General features: G+C 40.4%; 2 protein-coding genes across 3 annotated transcripts in view; one reads left to right on the top strand and one right to left on the bottom strand.

The window, feature by feature from the left end:
• Positions 1 to 9,462, top strand: part of SERAC1 (serine active site containing 1) — a 45,327-nt gene extending 35,865 nt beyond the window's left edge. Inside the window, exons 13-17 of the mRNA XM_060241419.1 lie at positions 343 to 443; positions 3,058 to 3,155; positions 4,801 to 4,983; positions 5,220 to 5,363; positions 7,452 to 9,462. Coding sequence (XP_060097402.1) covers positions 343 to 443; positions 3,058 to 3,155; positions 4,801 to 4,983; positions 5,220 to 5,363; positions 7,452 to 7,588 — 663 coding nt within the window. The 3' untranslated portion in view covers positions 7,589 to 9,462. The remainder of the gene's footprint in view (positions 1 to 342; positions 444 to 3,057; positions 3,156 to 4,800; positions 4,984 to 5,219; positions 5,364 to 7,451) is intronic.
• Positions 9,463 to 10,135: 673 nt separating this feature from the next.
• SYNJ2 (synaptojanin 2) overlaps positions 10,136 to 18,166 on the bottom strand; it is a 116,542-nt gene continuing 108,511 nt past the window's right edge. For both annotated transcript variants that reach the window (XM_060241396.1, XM_060241405.1), the window contains 5 exons: positions 17,347 to 17,472; positions 15,323 to 15,435; positions 14,609 to 14,717; positions 13,094 to 13,296; positions 10,136 to 11,615 (listed from right to left, as the gene is read on the bottom strand). In XM_060241396.1, the coding sequence (XP_060097379.1) occupies positions 10,833 to 11,615; positions 13,094 to 13,296; positions 14,609 to 14,717; positions 15,323 to 15,435; positions 17,347 to 17,472 (1,334 nt within the window). In that variant the 3' untranslated portion in view covers positions 10,136 to 10,832. The remainder of the gene's footprint in view (positions 11,616 to 13,093; positions 13,297 to 14,608; positions 14,718 to 15,322; positions 15,436 to 17,346; positions 17,473 to 18,166) is intronic.

The raw sequence follows: 18,166 nt of genomic DNA, 5'->3' as shown, positions 1-18,166 counted from the left end.
GTCATGCTAGCAGACTAGGGTATATCAGCTGTGCTTCAATGGTAGATACAACTAATCAACCATACAGACTAGGAAGACTGCCTGGAGAAGAAGTGAAAATGTCCTCATTGGTCATAGCTTTTGTTGAATTACTGATTTTTTTAAAGTGCTAAGGACAAACTTCCAGCAAATTCTTTCAGAAGGAATCAGTTTCAAAACTACCTGTTCTGTAACTATATTTTACTGTTCTGTATCAGGATCTGCTTTGAAAATAGGTTGCTAGTCCTTATTTTAATGGCTGAAACTCTAACAATGTTATGTAATTCATTTGTTTTTCTCATGTTTCATGTCTTCTAAATTTAGACATGGTTAGCATCGGACTGTCCTATGCTTAGAATTATATCTGTGGAGTATGACACCCACCTGAGTGACTGGAGAGCAAAATGTCCTGTGGAGAGCTACAGGTAATAAATAAGATGCACAACTTGAGGAAGACATTAACCTGATAAACACTGACAAGAGGCCCACAGGATTTGACTTGCCACATAAAGTATGAAAGATGTGTAGTAGAATACAAACAGGCTTTGGCATTTGTGCAGGCTTCTTGTTTAAATGGGGCAAAATGCCAGGACCTGAATGTGATTGTGGTGCATCCCATCAAACTGTTTTCCATCTGTCACAGGAATGTGATTGTCATGCTTTCCAGGGAGATGTGACAGAGCTCTTTGAACTCTCCTGAGCTGTGATTGAGTGGATTGAAAATTTAGATACTAGTAGTTAGGGGGATTATCCAATTGGCCAGCATACCTGTTGTATCAACTTGCTTACATATTTTATATTATTATGTGCTTCCTGTGTATAACTCTGCCATACGATTAATAACAACCACCACCACCCAGCTATTTGGGGAGAACCTGAATTGTATTTCTTTTTTGTGAAAGATCTCATATTGTCAGATGGTAGTCAAGATAAAAGTTAAGAATATTATAACCAATACCATTTTGCGTATGCAAATTAATTACAGTGTTTGTGCTGAAATTTAAGAGGGTGTTTTCAGGATTGATCAGCATCAGCCTTCTGTACTAAGAACAGCTTTATTGTGCATCAGATGCAGTGTTATCTGCTCTAGCTGGAAGCAGATCTCCATTGTCTCAAGAAGGGGTCTTTTTCCAGTCCTACTATCAAGGAGGTTTTTTTTAACTAAAAGTGCCATGACTTGAGTCCGCATTCTTCTGCATGCAAACATTTGCTCTGCCACTTGCTATTGCTGTTCCCTTTTCTTTACTGTGAAACATTATAACATTGCTTGTCTTTGGATGATAAATTCCAAAGGGGGGTGGTGGCACCAGGGGTCGTTTTGTAGAAAAATAGGTGATGGAGCTCATCCAGGGATTGTTATACAGCTGCACCTACTATTCAATGGGCAAGGTGGGAATGAGGAAGGGGAACCCTCAGAAAGGTTCAGGAGCTGCGCTCCTGTGAGCTCCTGCTAAATTCAAGGCCTGGGTGTAACCATTTCTTTGTACCCCAAACTGACATTTCTGTATCATTTTGTAAATGGGATACCATCCAGAATAGTGAGAAATTGGGATGAGCATGAACCAGGTGGTTCATGCTTAATTTGCAATAAACAATTCTTCTTCTGCTGTCATGACAACTAACGCATCTCTCTATGTTCTATAAAGCGAAAACAGCTGTGGTATTATACCTGCTCCAGTAGAGCAGAATGGGAACTCCGTGGTTGGCTCCCAGAGCTGCCAAAAGCTACGGACAACTGCTTTGGGTGTTTCTAAGGCTCTCCACAAGTCCACTCCCAGCATTGCCTAGGAATTGATTGAATCAGCACCAGGCTGTCTAGAGAATGAACTGCAAAAACAAACCACTTGAATCTCCATGGGAAAAAAGTGGCTTGTTTTTTGATTCAGGAATGATGCAACCAAATGAGCTGGTTTGAAACAAACCAAGAACTGACCCAGTTCATACTTGAACTGCAGTTCATTTTTCAGTTTGTGCCCATCCCTAGTGGGAAGTTCAGGTGCAGTCTAAGATTGGCTCTGGATTTGGACCTGCATAAGTATTGCTTTGATTCAGTGTATTTGCCCAGAGAAAGGTTACAGCTAAATGAGGACCAACAAGGACATGGTCTGTTTTTCATCTAGCTCTTTTCACACTGATGTTCAGAAGACTAATGGCTTCAGTTGTGTTCTGCTATAGAAAGAACTGAATCCCTGATTAGAACTCTTGCTGTTCTGATATTAGTAGCTTGTACAGCAAATTGTGTTATCTTAAGAGTAACATGAAACATCAGCAAAGATTCACGAGCAGTACAGAAAAGATTGCAGCTATTTATAAGAGTATTATCTGCAACAGTGTCTTGGACCCCGAGACAACTTGTAGAACCCTGTTGAATTATGAAACCTCTTGTGCTCCTTTGTATTTGTGTCCCAGAAGAAACAAGTTCCCATACTGTCTTGAAGACTTAATAGTGAATAGGCAGATTTCGATGTATGTGAACTGTGGCTACAGGCCTGCACACAGTTCTGTAGCTTATAAATCCCATTAACTGGAGTGGGTTGTAAAAGCAGGATCTCTTTAGTATCCATGCCAACTAGGATGCATATTAAGCCGCTGCCTGCAGTCAGGATACACACTGTAACTGGAATGCATCAAAGTCATTGCTACCTATGCATCTCATTTACTGTACTGATTCCATCTTCAGAATACCCTTTGCACATTGACTAGTAAAGCCTGTGCACCTTTCATGGAAGCCTTGTGCAATGCAAAGGATTTTGTGACATGTGTTAGGAAAATGTTCAGTTTATTTTGGGCACTGGACCTGTGGCCTATGGAGCCTCAATGCCCCACATAAAATGTGCGTGAGATTTCTCACGTGTCCAGCATATCTCTCTGGCTGCATATTGCAGGAAGAAAACAGGTTGTGTTGGCAAGCTGCCTTTCATGAAAGCTTGTCTATTATTACCGTTTTTTCCCCATCAAAAGAATCCCAGGATTCCCACTAATCCAATTTGCTTTACTTACATTTACATCCTCTGCTTACTTTTTTCTCATTCCTTGCAGGGAATCTATTGCCTACAGGAGTTCTGAACTTCTCAAGAAACTAAGAGCTGCTGGTATTGGAGAAAGGCCTCTTATATGGATGTCACACAGCATGGGGGGCAAGTCCATTGAGTCCTTTTAAAATCTAAATGAACAACTCAAGGCTTTTGTTTTTTAGGGGGGGGGGGTTGTTTGTTTTTTTAAACCCAAGCCTTTTCAGTCTTGTTAAGTTGGTATAAAAAGGGTTAAGGTGAAATCCTAATTCCATGTGATAGCAATGGAAAACTGATTATTACACATTTCACTAATGTCATGATAGGCAAATGACAAAATGAGCTGTCATTTGTATGAATGAATGCTGGTCTCGACCTCTGAGTTTTTGATGTGCCATTTGAGGAATTTTAGGTGGGAGACTAAGGTGGGTGCCTGTGGAGGCTATGTTGGCATGAAAGCCTCAGAAGAACTTGATGGGGTGAGACCAGAGGTCAATCTAATCCAGAATCCTGTTTTTCACAGTGGCCAGTCAGATGCCTTTGAGAAGCACACAACCAACAGCCTTCCTCTGCTGAGCAACAGCTGCTCAATGGTTTCTGTATATATCTGCCATATTACCCTATGTTTCTACGTTTGCAGCTGATAGTCAAGAGCTGATAGTCTAAGTTTGCAGCTGATAGTCAAGTGCGTAAAGGTTAACTGCTTTGTACCTCTGTGCTATGGTACCTATTCTCAGTGTTGAAAGGCCTGATTAGTTGTCTTCCACCTGAAATGGAGTAATATTATTGTTTTAACTGTTTAAATTTATTTCTAATTTTTTTACACATTGTTATTGCTTAAATTTGTTGTAAATCCACCCTGAGCCCACTTGCAGGATAGAGTAGATTAGAAATTAACATAAATAAATAAGAACATAAAGGGTTTGTACAATCTTTCGGGATCAAGTGCCGTGTTCTACTGGAGAAAGTTTTCCTTCCAGACGTTTGGTTCTCAGCTACGGAGAACATCCTCAGTGGCGTTGCAGCCGGAGCAGGCGCTCAGACCTTCTTGGCTGCTGTGCATACTCAATGCACTTTCTCCAGTAGAACACAGCACTTGATCCTGAAAGATTCTACAAACCCTAATGATGTTACCAGCCGTGAAAACCTGAAATCTTTGATAAGAACATAAAGCATTTTATTTTCACTAAATCATTTTGAGTAATACTCAACTTCCTTCATACTAGCTGCCTCTTTCAATTATCTGGGGCAACCCATAAAGTATTAATTTTGGCCAATTGATTAGCACACCAAAGCCTTTGAGACAGAGAATTTTGCTAACGCAGAACAAAAAACCTCCTTGGATTAAAGGTTAGAATAGCAACAGTTACCGTTTTCGCACACAGCTCCCCTCGCAGTCACAATCCTGTTCCCTCCGCAGCGTCCGGTCGGATTTCCCACCATCTGCGCCGGAGTTACAGGAAGTGCCGCGGCTTTTGTGTAGCAAACGTAAACCGCTAAAACCCAGTTTACGTTTGCTACGCAGAAGCTGCGGCACTTTCTGTAACTCCGGCGCAGATGGTGGGAAATCCGACCAGATGCTGCGGAGGGAACAGGATTGTGACTGCGAGGTAAGCTGTGTGCGAAAACGGTAAGTATAATTTGCCTTCCATGATTGAATGTAATACTATTTTATGTAACAGTTGACTATTTCATAGGAGAAGGAAGAAGGTACATTGTTTATTATTTTTGCATTAATTCAACTTTACTTCCTGAATACATTTCTTATCAGGTCTTCTAGTCAAGAAGATGCTCCTGGATGCTTCCAAGGACCCAAAAATGGATTCCATTGTAAACAACACCCGGGGAATTGTATTTTATAGTGTACCTCATCATGGGTCCCAGTTGGCTGAATATTCAATAAATGTTAGATTTCTGCTGTTTCCTTCTGTGGAAGTTAAGGAACTCAGCAAAGGTATACCTGTTGGGCAGTTATTTAGTTGTTTGTGTATGTGTGTGCACGTGTATACATAGATGTGTGGTGTTTCCCCCCATGAAATGTGAGACAATAAAATAATAATCATACTATATAATAAAATGGAAAGTAAAAGAAAGCTACTCAAGCCTGAGCATAAACTTTTTACCAAGTTTTGTGGAATAATTATATCTTATAACAAAAACGTGTTTAACTTCATTTTTTTTCCCCTCCAGATTCTCCTGCACTTAAAGCCTTGAATGATGAATTTCTCTCATTTGCAAAGGAGAATAAGTTTCCTGTATTAAGTTTTGCAGAAACATTACCAACACGAGTTGGCAGAATGCTGAGCCTGCATGTGGTACCTGTGGAATCTGCAGGTCTGATATCCTCAATGATCTTTAAGAATGAACTGGTGTAGCAAGAGAAAACCATCTAAGTTCTGTGGCATAAACACTGCAAAAGCGACAGAGAACATATGAAAAATCAGATTTTCAGAAGATAAATTGGTTGGCTCTCTCTGGTACTGGGGTGGATCAGCATTCTTTGGAGCCCAAAAAATATTCCCTCTGTCAAGAAACTGGTCTTTCTCTAGATGCTTCTTGGCTTTTCGAAACTTTGGTTCAGGCCCTGGGGCTTTGTAAAATTATAGAAGGTTTCTCTCTGAAAACAATTACTTACAGGGGTAAGAGAAGGAACAGGATGGAGTCAGGCAAAGATGCAGATGAGATTAAGAGGTCCAGGAACTTTACTGCAAGGGGCAGGAGGGAAGTTTGCACTTGTTTTCCATCTCATTACTGCAAGTACATGGTCTTGTGTCTTGGCAACACACCTGATTGGTCAAACAGAATCAGGCCAGTTGCTGGCAGCCAGGCATAAAGGAAGATCTTCCATTCTAGTTTGAACATATATGAACATATGAAGCTGCCTTATACTGAATCAGACCCTTAGTCCATCAAAGTCAGCATTGTCTACTCAGACTGGCAGCAGCTCTTCAGGGTCTCAAGCTGAGGTTTTTCACACCTATTTGCCTGGACCCTTTTTTGGAGATGCCAGGGATTGAACCTGGGACTTTCTGCTTCCCAAGCAGATGCTCTACCACTGAGCCACCGTCCCTCTCAACACCTATTTGCCTAGACCCTTTTTTGGAGATGCCAGGGATTGAACCTGGGACCTTCTGCTTCCCAAGCAGATGCTCTACCACTGAGCCACCATCCCTCCCCTTTGCACCTCCTTTGGGTCATCTTTTGTCTGAGTTTGGCCTTGAATGGCTGGGATACCTGCTTTTGGACATTGAAACTTTAACTGGACTCTTGGTTTCAGTCTGATCAAGTAACATCTGGGACAAAGGACCAAAAAGCCAAAGTATGACTTGGTCCAGACTAACAGCTTTGGGTGCATGGGAGGCATCTCAAATTGGACTGGTTCAAAATGGAGTGGCTGAATCTCCATCAGATGCTCCCGCACGGGAGGCACTTCGGCACAGTCAAATGGCTGTTGCACACCATCCCCTTGGTGTGGTTTGGATTTCTTTTTCCCCATACATTTTTAGTGGCCATGTACATATGTGCTCTGGGCAATTTTTTTTAAAAAAAGAATACTGGTGAGAGCCTAGAGTGAATTGGTGGGTTCACACCACCACTCCACCTCACTTATGTGCTTCCATATTCAGACACCAGAAAGACTGATGGTGTGTGGAACTGCCTCAGAGACGCTGGAAGACGGGGTGAATATGGGGGCAGGATGGGAGGCAGATGTGCATGTTAATTTTTTATTAATTATTATTCTTGGGGTTATTAATTATTATTCTGTGGCATCATTTGGGTTTTGGGGATTCAATCGAAATTGACTTACATTGGCTACTGCTACCAGTTATTTTTTTGGGAACTCAGCTTGCTTGTCCGACCTTGAAGGGCTACCTTGTTGAGTAATACCCAGGGCTAGAAACTGGGTTCCTCAGGTCTCTCAGTCGAGGACTGGGCAGAGGGACTGGTGGTGGTTCGTTAACCTAGGTACTGAGGATTCACTCCTCACTTTTGGTTTTGGTTTTGCCCGGACCCTTGACACTCTCCTTTCTTATTAAAGGTTCCTATCTTAGGCTGCTTAGTAAACCTTCAGTCCATAAGTTATGGATTTCTTTACTATAGAAGTTCTGGTGGGCCCCTTATATATATATATATATATTTTTAATATATATTTTTATAGAAAATATCTTACATGCACAATCTAAAAACCGGCTCAACTGTAATTTTTGGATGTCAGAAACTTAGTAGCATGCTTTGGCAATGACATAAATGGTCGTGAATAACTCTTTATTCTCTTGCTGTCAACAAAAAAATTATAAGCATACCCAGCACCCCAGATAGCAAATATAGACTGCATATCTTCCTCAGGATCACAGGATGGGTGTTAATGTACAGTGTGTGTCATTCCTTTTATATTTAATGTTGCTGGGTTTTGTTTTTCAGATTTAGGCATAGGAGAACTCATTCCAGTAGAAGTTAGCCACCTGAATATCTGCAAGCCAAAGAACAAGGATTCGTTCCTCTACCAGCAAACCCTAAAGTTTATTCAAGAAACTTTAACACGAGATCTGAGAAACTGATGAATTACTACAACACATGGCTTATTTCTTTGTGATATCTCATGTAATTCCCACAGACACCTGTGCTGAAACTGTGCTTGTAGGGCTACAGAGGTACAGCAATGGGTTTTATTCGGTCTTATTCATCTCATAACTGCAGGTGTTGGGAGTATGCTTATAACATGAAAATGCGTAAATGTCCAGTGCCATACATGTCAAAGAGAAAGTCATCACAACTCTTTATTGTCTTCCATGCTCTTGTGTACCTGGGAATGTAGTAGAGGGGAGGAATCTCTTTTAAAACTTGCCAAGAAACACTTCCTGGCCAATTGGAAACCCTGAAATGCCCTTTTAGCCTAGGAAAGTCCTCAGGGATGCTGCCATGCTCTTCCTGTAACAATACTGCCAGCCGCAGGCAGTTGTTGAAAGGTGAGCGTGGGATAAAACTTCCCACATATATGCACCATGTGGATCTAATACACTAGAATGTAGCATCTGACCAAACCCTGTTCCTGTATAGGAGCACTTCAGGATTAAAAATACTGTGCTATCTTATGTCAAAATGTGCCATAAACCAAATGTTGATGTTTGGGATGAAAGCTACGTCTTCTCTAAAAAGCTCTAGAATAAAAACCTCTAAAAGCTCCAGTAGCATTGTGTTAGTATGCAGGAATATAGCACAATCCCAAAATTAATCCTCACTTCAGATATCACTTCAAGTTGTGGATAGTGGTACTAAGCAAGGGTTGTTTTCAAAACAAGAAACCAAGCAAATTATGCTTTAAAAATCCCCATTTTTTGTTTCTATCTTTATAATTTCCTCAGCTGTGGGTGCAGTAACTTTTGAAGCAAAACAAAATAACCAAAACTCTGGTTTGTCAATCCAGTGTCGTGTCAAACCAAAGATAGCATAAACCTATTTCCCTGGCCAGCTGGCTGACTGAACTCCATGGTTTTTCCATTCAGACATTACACCAAATGATAGTTTTTCCTTAGCTCTAGTTTGCATAATACCTGCATTGAGCCAGTCTATTTAACAGGAATGTTAAAGATATCAAAAGTGAGATTTAAAAATTAATGTCAAACAAGCCCTATGTTGATCTTTAACCTGTTACTGTATTCCCTTGTTTCAAAATGTTATGTTTATGCGTAAAGTTGATGAAGCTGTTACATAACCCTACAAAGCATGTAAGTTTATAAACTGCTCTAGTTTATTATTGTAATATTATTTATGAAACAGTGAGCTGTCCAGTGCAGTATGGATGGTTTTAAAATAAAACTGGAAAAGTCTTAATGTGAGAGGAGCTACTAAATGTGGCATGTTTGATAACAGCAGAAGGCTTAAAAATGGATTCATTCATGCAAACTGATTTGGGCAAATGCTGAACATTAGTAATGTGAGCTAGACCTCAGCTGCAGTGGGTTAGTGTGCCTTGATGAGACAAGGTTATGAAGTTTTGCACAAGTATAAATCCCCCCATTATTGTTGTAACAGTAAGTATAAAAATATTTAAAAGAAGAGTTTTCTATATTTCTAGCAATTAATTTCATAAATGTGTACAACTGAATTGGATCAGCTGTCTTGCTGCGGCTTTGATTTGTTAAAACTGAGTGACGTGAGCAGAAATTGATTACACAGAGGGCACTACTGGAAGGATTCATGTTTTAATGAGGCTGCTCACCAGTCAGCCACCTTTAGGCTATAATGACAAAGGCAAGATAGTACACATTCAAATAGAGTAATAAAAACAACTTTTATTTGCAATTTGTAAGTCCACTGAAATGGGCTTTCCTTCTAATGCTTTCATTATCATGCAAATAAGCTGCCACAAAACTGTTAAATTATCTTGTTGCAGAGAATATTGGCACTAGCAATAAACCATTTTTTTAATTTAGCCCATTTGTGTTTTATGTTGAAATGCAGCTGCAAATATCCAATGACACTGATTTCTCTGAAGACAGAAGGGTTAATTGTGCAATATATTCAGTAGGAGGTAAGAGTGTCAATTTCTAGTAATCTGCCTTTCATTTGAGCTGATACTGAACATCAGACAAAGAAATGATAGGGTGAAAATAGGAAGGAGGACACTCCTTCCAGAGAGCGGTGTATAGCAGGCTACTTATACATGGCCATGGGCACTCTTCTTGTCCAACATTTGGCCAGTGCTTGCAACAATGACAGACCCAGTTCAAGATGACGGGACAGGTGGAGTGACTAATTCTCATAATAAAGTTTTAAATTTTATATCTTTGAGCGCTGCTTGGAAATTTCCCAGTATGACCTATCAGCCATAGTTAAAACAGAATATTGGGCTAGACAGAATTCAGATATAAGGCATGGTGAGGTGTGCACTACACTATAAAGTCATCACAGAGGACCCAGAGGTTTTGTGTTCTGCCTCAAGTCATAGATGGGGAGGAGCACATTTGTGCAAAACAGTAAATGGTTACCACTACTGACATTCATCTTCTAGTTTTTGAGTAGTGAATAGAAGCAAGATAGAACAAGTGACACATAGTGACCTTTTGTCTTTAGTGATAACTTAAGAAGGAATAGGCCAAGTTCTGTTTTTTTATAAAATAAATTTATTATTTACAACCTCAGTATAAAAGGATACTTTAAAATACATGCTCTAGGCTTTTCCATTTGTACTATTAAGAACAGCAGAAAGAATCACCAACTATACACTTCATTAGAAGTGATTCAGTTCTGCAACTAATACATTGCCGCAACACTTGTTTCCAGAAATGCCATATTACCAACACTTTTAATTGTGGCAGCAGTTCCAAAGGCATCTTAGGAACCACTACCATCAACTCCACCTTTTCATCTGCTGCTATCCATAAGCTCAGTGTTCTCTCTCCTTTTCAGGTCTTAGTAAAATAAAAGCCTATTAAAATTGTCTTTTCCATAGAGCACGGAAGTTATCAAGTATGAAGGTTGTAAAATAATCAGATTTAAAAACAAAACAAACATACAGTTGGTCACTGCATTTCCCCATCAGTTAAATAATTAAATGATCGCATCATTTAATAGTAAGCATCTGCTATGCAATGAGCTAAAAGATAATTAGATTTTATGCAGATATTAAGAGGGAATCCTTATACCCCTGTATTTTCCGTATTTCCTCAGAAGAAATCGGGGAGCACTAGTAATAGTTTCTTGCTGTATGGAAAAAATCTTGTTTCATTTTTTGGTGTGTGGTATAAACAAGGGAAAAGAAAAAGATTAGGCTCAAAGCTATACATTGGAGCCTGTGTCTGCTCAAGTATTTTGCTTGAAGGCAAGTAGTTCAGTGAGATCTTGAGATGTATTATTGCTGTTGCCATCCTCACCAAATGTAACCCAGTGACTGAAATCTGTTGGACTGGAGAGTTTCTGATCTTTTAGAGCGTGTGTTGGGCTGCCAGGCAGCGGTGAAGCTATTGACTGAAGAGGGACAAAGTCTTCCTCAAAGCTTAACTGACTAGGGTTTCCTGTAAGAAAACAATTGTTTAAGAGCTGCTCAGGCTGTTGGCTGTTCAGGAGAAGAGGAGCCTGCAGATCAGCATCCAGCTGCAAAGCTGTTGTCCTTGAGGGCTTAGAACCATTGTCAACTGGGCTGGCAATGAGGGCTGCTGCAGGAAAATACGACTCACTGGGACAAAGAGGAAGGGTGCTGGAATCCTGTGTTTCAGAACAATGTTCTGATGGATTGTTATTGTTGTTGGAATTGAATGTTAAACTCTCCAGGAACAAGCTGTCACTACTCTGAATAACTTGGAGATGGAAATCAGGGGGAGCAGACTTCTTTCTTCTGGGTGGAACTCTTGGGGCAGAAGTAGAATTCTGAGGAGGAAAAAGAGAACTATCTTCTAACAGATGCAGTACCGGCTGCTTTTCGCTGCTCCTTTTCTCAGAAATTTTGCCAGGGTACGTGGTTCTTGGCTTAGGAACCGGAGCTGCCCTTGTAGGACTGGTAATGGCTCTTGATTCAAGGCAAGGCTCTGGCAGTGCAAAGGAGAAGTGACCCACAGATTGTTCAAATTGCTCTTCTGGAGAGTGGGGCTGAGAACAAGATGACAAAATCTCAGTCAACTGTTAATTCCCTCAACACCTAGCATTTTATGCCATGTAAGCCTCCCTGAGCCTGCTTCAGCGGGGAGGGCGGGATATAAATTAAAAATTATTATTATTAAGGACATGAAAATGAGCAAGAAACACACAGTGAAAGTTTGCTTCAAGCCTAGCCAAGCACAGTAAACGTGTTATTGTGTCAGCTGTTAGCCTTCTATGATTCTGCACATACTGTATCAAATCTGGTATTGCTTGAGATTCCTTTAAAAAACCCCTCCATTTCCATTTTTTCCCAAAGATTAGAACCAATTCCTCACTAGCAGTTACTCCGCCCGCAGGCTTCTGCTTTCCCCGGCTCAAGCAGTCAATTCCCCACTAGTTGCTGCACAGGTGCATTTTGATTCGCAGCTCCCTCCCAGTTTCCTGACAGCTTCTGGATCTCCAAAAAACAAGAGCAGGAAGCTTGAAGGAAATTGGAGGGAGCCACAGATCAAAATGTATCCACACAGCAACTGGTGGAGAATTGATTGCTTGAGCCAGGGAAGGCAGAAGCCTGGGGGGAGAGCTACTGCTAGTGAGGAATCGGTATAGCACACTTCTAACTTTCAATAGTAAAAAGGTATGTTTAAAATGTGCAAAAAACTTTTTTGAAAACAAAACTAGGGCTTTTTTCCCAGCAGGAATGCACAGGAATGCAGTTCCTGCTGGGTTGGCATCGGGGTATGGCCTAATAAGCAAATGAGTTCCTGATGGGCTTTTTCCTCAAAATCTGCTTTGCATAGTTATTTGCCTCTGTTCCCCAGATCCATGCCACCTGTTTCCCTTGTGTGCGCATATCTATATTCTAGCCCCCATAACATCTACTACAAAAAATCTTGGATGTGCCTCAAAAATGTTAATATGGTTTCAGAACAGACATAGCAATGCAATTTAAGCAATCATAAGCCAATCATCATGCATTCCCTTGATCTGCATAATTCCAACCACAAAACTTGCATCTCCTTGGCACAGAAGATGAATTTCCTTGGATAGCTTCACTTTGAACTAAATACAAAGTGAAAGATGTGAGTCTGATGGATATTTTTAGACAGAAGGCATTTAAAATATAAGATGCTCCCCTTCAGTGTTCCATTACCTGTTGCCACAGTGAAAGTTTACTTAACGTACATGTGGAACTGCTGTATAAAGCATAGCAGAAGCCTGATGCACATTCTCTCGCATTAAAGTTTTGCTCCCTTTCTAAATACTGGCTACAGCAAATGTAATATTAGAATCTCTTTAAGAAGAGAAAAAGACTCAATGCCTAATTACTCACCTCAGTGAGAATGTTGCATTAATGGCCTGCTAGTTTCACACTTATTGATACCTTTCTATTGCATAACCAGGCCAGAAAAAGCCATCTGGGTGTTAACAGCCTACATTAAGGAACTCCATGTATACTGCTAAGAAAGAGAAAACATGGCACTTACATGCCCAAGCTTCCCCCCCATCCTTTGTGAAGGTACTGGCTTCTTAGCAGTGGGAACTTTGGGTGGAGGTCTATGAGGCACAAACGCTGGGGTGGGTTGCAGACTGCGAAGTGGTGCCGACTTTGTAGCACTGGGGAAGGTTTCAGGTTTTGTGACGACTTGTGTTCGTAAAGGACAGGGTGCCGGGGCTTCCTCTGCTGTTACTGCAATGAAAAGCATAGAAGTGCCTTTTGAAATATATCTAGTATACAGAATACATATATTTTCTCAAATTTTCTTACTCTGAATAATGTTACACTCTATTGTGACTAAGACTGGTACCATCTTAGCTGAAAATATCTGTTAAAGGTAAAAATGTTACTTAACTTGTCAGCACTGCATTTGTTATTACTGTGGTAATGAATTTGGATAAAAGTTGTTTTGAGTTAAGGGATCACTACTAAATCATTTAAATGCTCTTAAGACAAGATTTTTTTAAAAATCCTAACTAAAGCAAACATACATAGAAAAAAAGTCTAAAATAAATTTGTCCTCTCATTTCCTTCAAGAAGAGTCAAAGGCAAAAATGTGTTGAATGGTAACATTAAAACAAGAACTTGATTTCTATAGCTAAAAGGGAGGGGGGGGGGAATCAGCCTTGCCCTGAAAATGAGGACAACAGTACAAATCACTTAATCTCCCTGTGAGTCCTATTACTGTGGCTCAGTTCTGAAGATGAACAGTGTGAACACAGCAGACTCAACCCCTAAGCATACAGTTACCAACAGGCCTGGAGAAAAAATATCCTTTTTACAGAGAATGTGTGGAAATTGACAGGTCAAATCTTCCTGCCTCCCCGCTTGAGGCAGCTGAACCATGTAGTAAGTGACTTGTACATTTCCATTTGAAGTCATCTTTGTAAAGTGCAGTATAAACCCTGACCCTGAATAGCAGTAATTTTATTAACTGACAACTGCCATAGTGACTGGAAATAATCCGCAATCTAAACAATACCCACCCCCACACATAGTCCATGAATTCTGTACAAATACATCATAATGTATGAAGAATGATTCCAATTTCTTGAAAACCAATTGAAAACACTTCAAGGCACTGGTAGACCACAGTTTTAAGAATTACAGAGGTGAGGCATAGCTTCTATAATGCAAGTACATTTAGATCAGTTTCACAAAAAAAATCATTTCAATAACAGGAAACTGTTTTCACTTAACACTTTATTATTTCTATAACTTGAGAAGAATGGTTTTTCAATGAACTCCATTAGCAGTAATTGTGCAGACTTAGTGAAGTCTCTTGGAAAAGAGAGAAACCAATTTAGTATGAAACAAAAGACAAGTGCTCCTATTCTGCAATGTGATGGTTTGTTTCCACTGCTATTGTTGTTTTAATACTTCACAAGACACAAGAACAGCAGTATTAATATCTGATGAGGGCTCCATAAAGAGGCATTTGTTCTGTATGCCATACTTAGGAAAGGGTGTCAAATTTCTAAGCAGAAAGCACAGATCAGTTTACCTCCTTTTGCTTGCATCAGGCACCGAATTGCTTCCTCAGCCTCCTGCGGGGTGGTAGTTTTGATCTGCTTGACATTATATGGCTTACTAATTCCAGTCCGTGATTTTGGCTTACACGAATAAAAAAAAAAGAGAGAGTGAGTTCCAACAAAATACACAACAGATATAATATCCTGCCACTCTCAAAGCGAGGTTCAAAGAGAAGAGAAATCTTACTAATTTCCCATACGACTGGCTTTCTGCTACTGATCATGAACTAATGTAAACTAATCTCTTCCACGAGAAAGAAAGCCTTTTCTTATACACTCCCTCTAATCCCAATCCCTGTGGCCTTTATATATGCAATCCTGCTGAGATTGATGCCACTAGCCAAATTTGTCAGGTGACAGTTGAGTTCATTGTCTTCTCTGCTGCTTCCCCCTGCTACCACACAAGGGAAGTAAACCTAGGTGCTGAGTTCGCTTTACCTGAACAACACCAAGGGGATGATTTTGCCTATTTCTGCAACTCAGTCCCCCATACCACACAACATTTTCTTCAGGAGAATCTCCTGGTCTTCAGCAGACAGTTTTCAGGGGGAGAGACAAAAGAACAACCATTTATGTATATCTCTTCCATTTTTAGGAGTTATAAATCCAGCTATATATGGGTGACACTTTGGCACACTGTTACTTTTTCACTTACATTCTTTGAAAAATTATGCTGAACTACTCACTGGTTGTTGTGGTGCTCCTGGAAGGAGCTTTGCTGTTTGCAAGATGGAGGACAAGGAGTGACCACCTGAAGAGATAGAACCATCTGATATGGATTTCTTAACAGATAATCCAGCTGTAGGAAAAGAGAGTGAATTGCTGTAACACATATATACACAAAGATATATATATATATATATACGAATACATAAGTATGTATGTTAAGAGGGGAAGTCTCACAGCCCAATATGGCAGCATTGTCAACTTGTGATTCTAAATATTGTGGCACCTGGATGGAGGTGGATCATAGGAAAAATCAGCAGGCAGAGCCTGGTGAACTCTAATAGGAGCAAACTAATAGAAAAAGCATCCTGCTTGCACCATTTAGTCTTGCCTCTGCCAACCCTGCCTCCCTCGGCTTACCAGGCTTGAGCACAGGTGATTGAGAGGCAAGCATATCCTACTGTTTCTCATACGTGGAATGCTGAGGTGAACAAGCTTTTTCCTTAGTTTGTGCATGCATAATCTACACAATTCAAACATTTGTATTAAGTGTTGTTTAATTTTACTCCCCCTCCCCCAATTCAGTTTTACCCAAACTGAATAGATGATACCCCTATAGTGATTGTGGAGAAGTGAGGATTTATGTAATCTTACCTGTCAACTGAAAGAAGTGTGCTTTTAAAAAATTGTGCCCTTTAATTGGATTAAATATAGCGCATTTATGAGTTAAATACAATTGTCCAAAAATGCCTGGGAAAAAAATCCTTACATTTTATCCAAGTAGACAGAAACTATTGTAAAACAGGGTTGTTGCTATTGTTGTTTTAATACTCTGGGTAATGTTTAATGAAAATCAATGAAGAGATTTACAACAGCCAAGTATTAAAATTTCCCTTCCCCCTTCAGAAGACAGTGATAGGAACTGAGAGAGACCTTGATGTAAGCTGCCCTGAGCCTTGTTCACACAGAAGGGCAGCCAAAAAGTCTACTAAAATAATGTGATTTCAGTTGCCAAAAGCATTGTACAATGATGGCACAGCTGATAGCACCTGTAGAGCTGGTGGTGGCTGCCACAAGCAGCTGCCCCTGGGCCTGGCCATGATGGTGATGACGGCCAGGAAAGACTCCAGGTCCAGCTGTATTTTACGCAAAGTCTAGTGTTCTGTAAAATGTGGAAGATGTAAATTAGTTGTTTGTACCCATAGCTGGACTTTCATGGTAACTTTAATAGATACATAGACACAACTGAATATATATATATATATATATGCAACAAATATTTATATAAGAACAACACATAAAACTGGTTTGTGCATGGTGAGGTTTTTCTTATTCTGTATAGTCTATTATTCTGTAGTCCAGATTTATTTAGCTACTGCAGCCAAATCTGGAGGCCTGGAGCCTCATCTGGCTCAGAGATAGGGAAGCCATTCCAGGCCTGGAACAACTTTCAGATGCTGCAGCTACTGCAGCCGGTAAGATAAGAAAGTGGGGGGAGAAGGAAAGGGGGTAAAAAGAGGGAGAAATAGGGGGGTAGGTTGGTAGAGATGGGGAGGGGAATATTGGTGGGGGCAAAAGAGAGGGTAGGTTTACAGAAAAGGGGAAAGGGAGAAAGAGCTATTGCAAAACAGTTAACGATCTTTCCACTGAATGGTGGTCATTGTTATAAAATCATGAATTAAGTAAGAATCCATGGGTAGACCAAGGCCAATAATAAAGAGGTGACTAGCAGTCTGATGTGTGTGTGTTTACTTAGCAGTTAATTTTACACTGTTCAACAGGATTTGTTCATGAGGAAGCATGCACAGGATTGTAGACTACACCTGTTCAAAATGGCAAAGACCAAAGAGGATTTACATGACTAATGACTTCATCCTGTGTAAATATTTATTTATTTATGCTTATATCCTGCCCTCCCTACCGAAGCAGGTAAATATATGTAGATGGAAATCCCATTGGTTTTCGCAAAACATTTCCAAAACATTTCTGTTATATTGTTGTAACTGACAATTGCTGTTGTCATGGACCAAACATGGACTCTCACCCGGAGGAGGTGGTCGCTGTGGTGGTTGAGGCCTACCAGGGACAGAAAAAGATCTGCTTGGGGAACGATGTCGAAATTCTCCACTTCCTTCTAGGTCTTGTTTTAGCTCAGCCAGGTCAGCATCATCTAGGGAATATGGCAAAATAATTACAAATGGAAGACACAGCAAGACAGAACGAAAACAACACAAAAATTAGATGTTTACCTGCAAAAGAAGGGAAGATGGGAAATGAATACAATGAGACACATGTGCTTGCCTCAGGAAGAAGCTTCCTGAGGCCAGTTTTAGCAGGGATCCTGAAGGGTTTTATTATTATTAATTATTATGTTTGCCATCTTCTGGGCATGGAGCAGGTTTCACTGGTGTATGTGTGGGGAAACATATTTGTGAATTCCCTGCATTGTGCATGGGGTTGGGCTAGGTGACCCTGGAGGTCCCTTTATGATTCTATGATTCAATGGGGCTGCCAACTCTGGGTTGGGACATTTCTGGAAATTTAGGAGAAGGCTTGGGAAGGGCAGGACCTCAGTGGGATATAATGCCATAGAGTCTATGCTCCAAAGCAGCCATTTCCTCTAGGGGAACTTATCTCTGTTATGTGGAGATCAGTTGTAATTTAAAGATCTCATTTCCCCTTGTTGGCAACTGTATTCCCCAGTTTTCAGTGATATACATTTAAGCTACTTTCTTCTGTCAATTACTAGCTCTTCAAGCCCAGTCATTGCTCCCTGTCATTCCTAATAAGGGAAAACAACCAATCACAGGGAAAGTCTAGGCCGCAAAGAATGGGTCAATTTCTCTAAGCACTGGACAAATGTT

The sequence above is a fragment of the Heteronotia binoei genome, chromosome 1, assembly GCF_032191835.1.
Source record: "Heteronotia binoei isolate CCM8104 ecotype False Entrance Well chromosome 1, APGP_CSIRO_Hbin_v1, whole genome shotgun sequence".
Taxonomy (NCBI): Eukaryota; Metazoa; Chordata; class Lepidosauria; order Squamata; family Gekkonidae; genus Heteronotia; species Heteronotia binoei.
The sequence above is the reverse complement of the archived record's forward strand: the minus strand, read 5'-3'. Positions and strand labels throughout refer to the sequence as shown.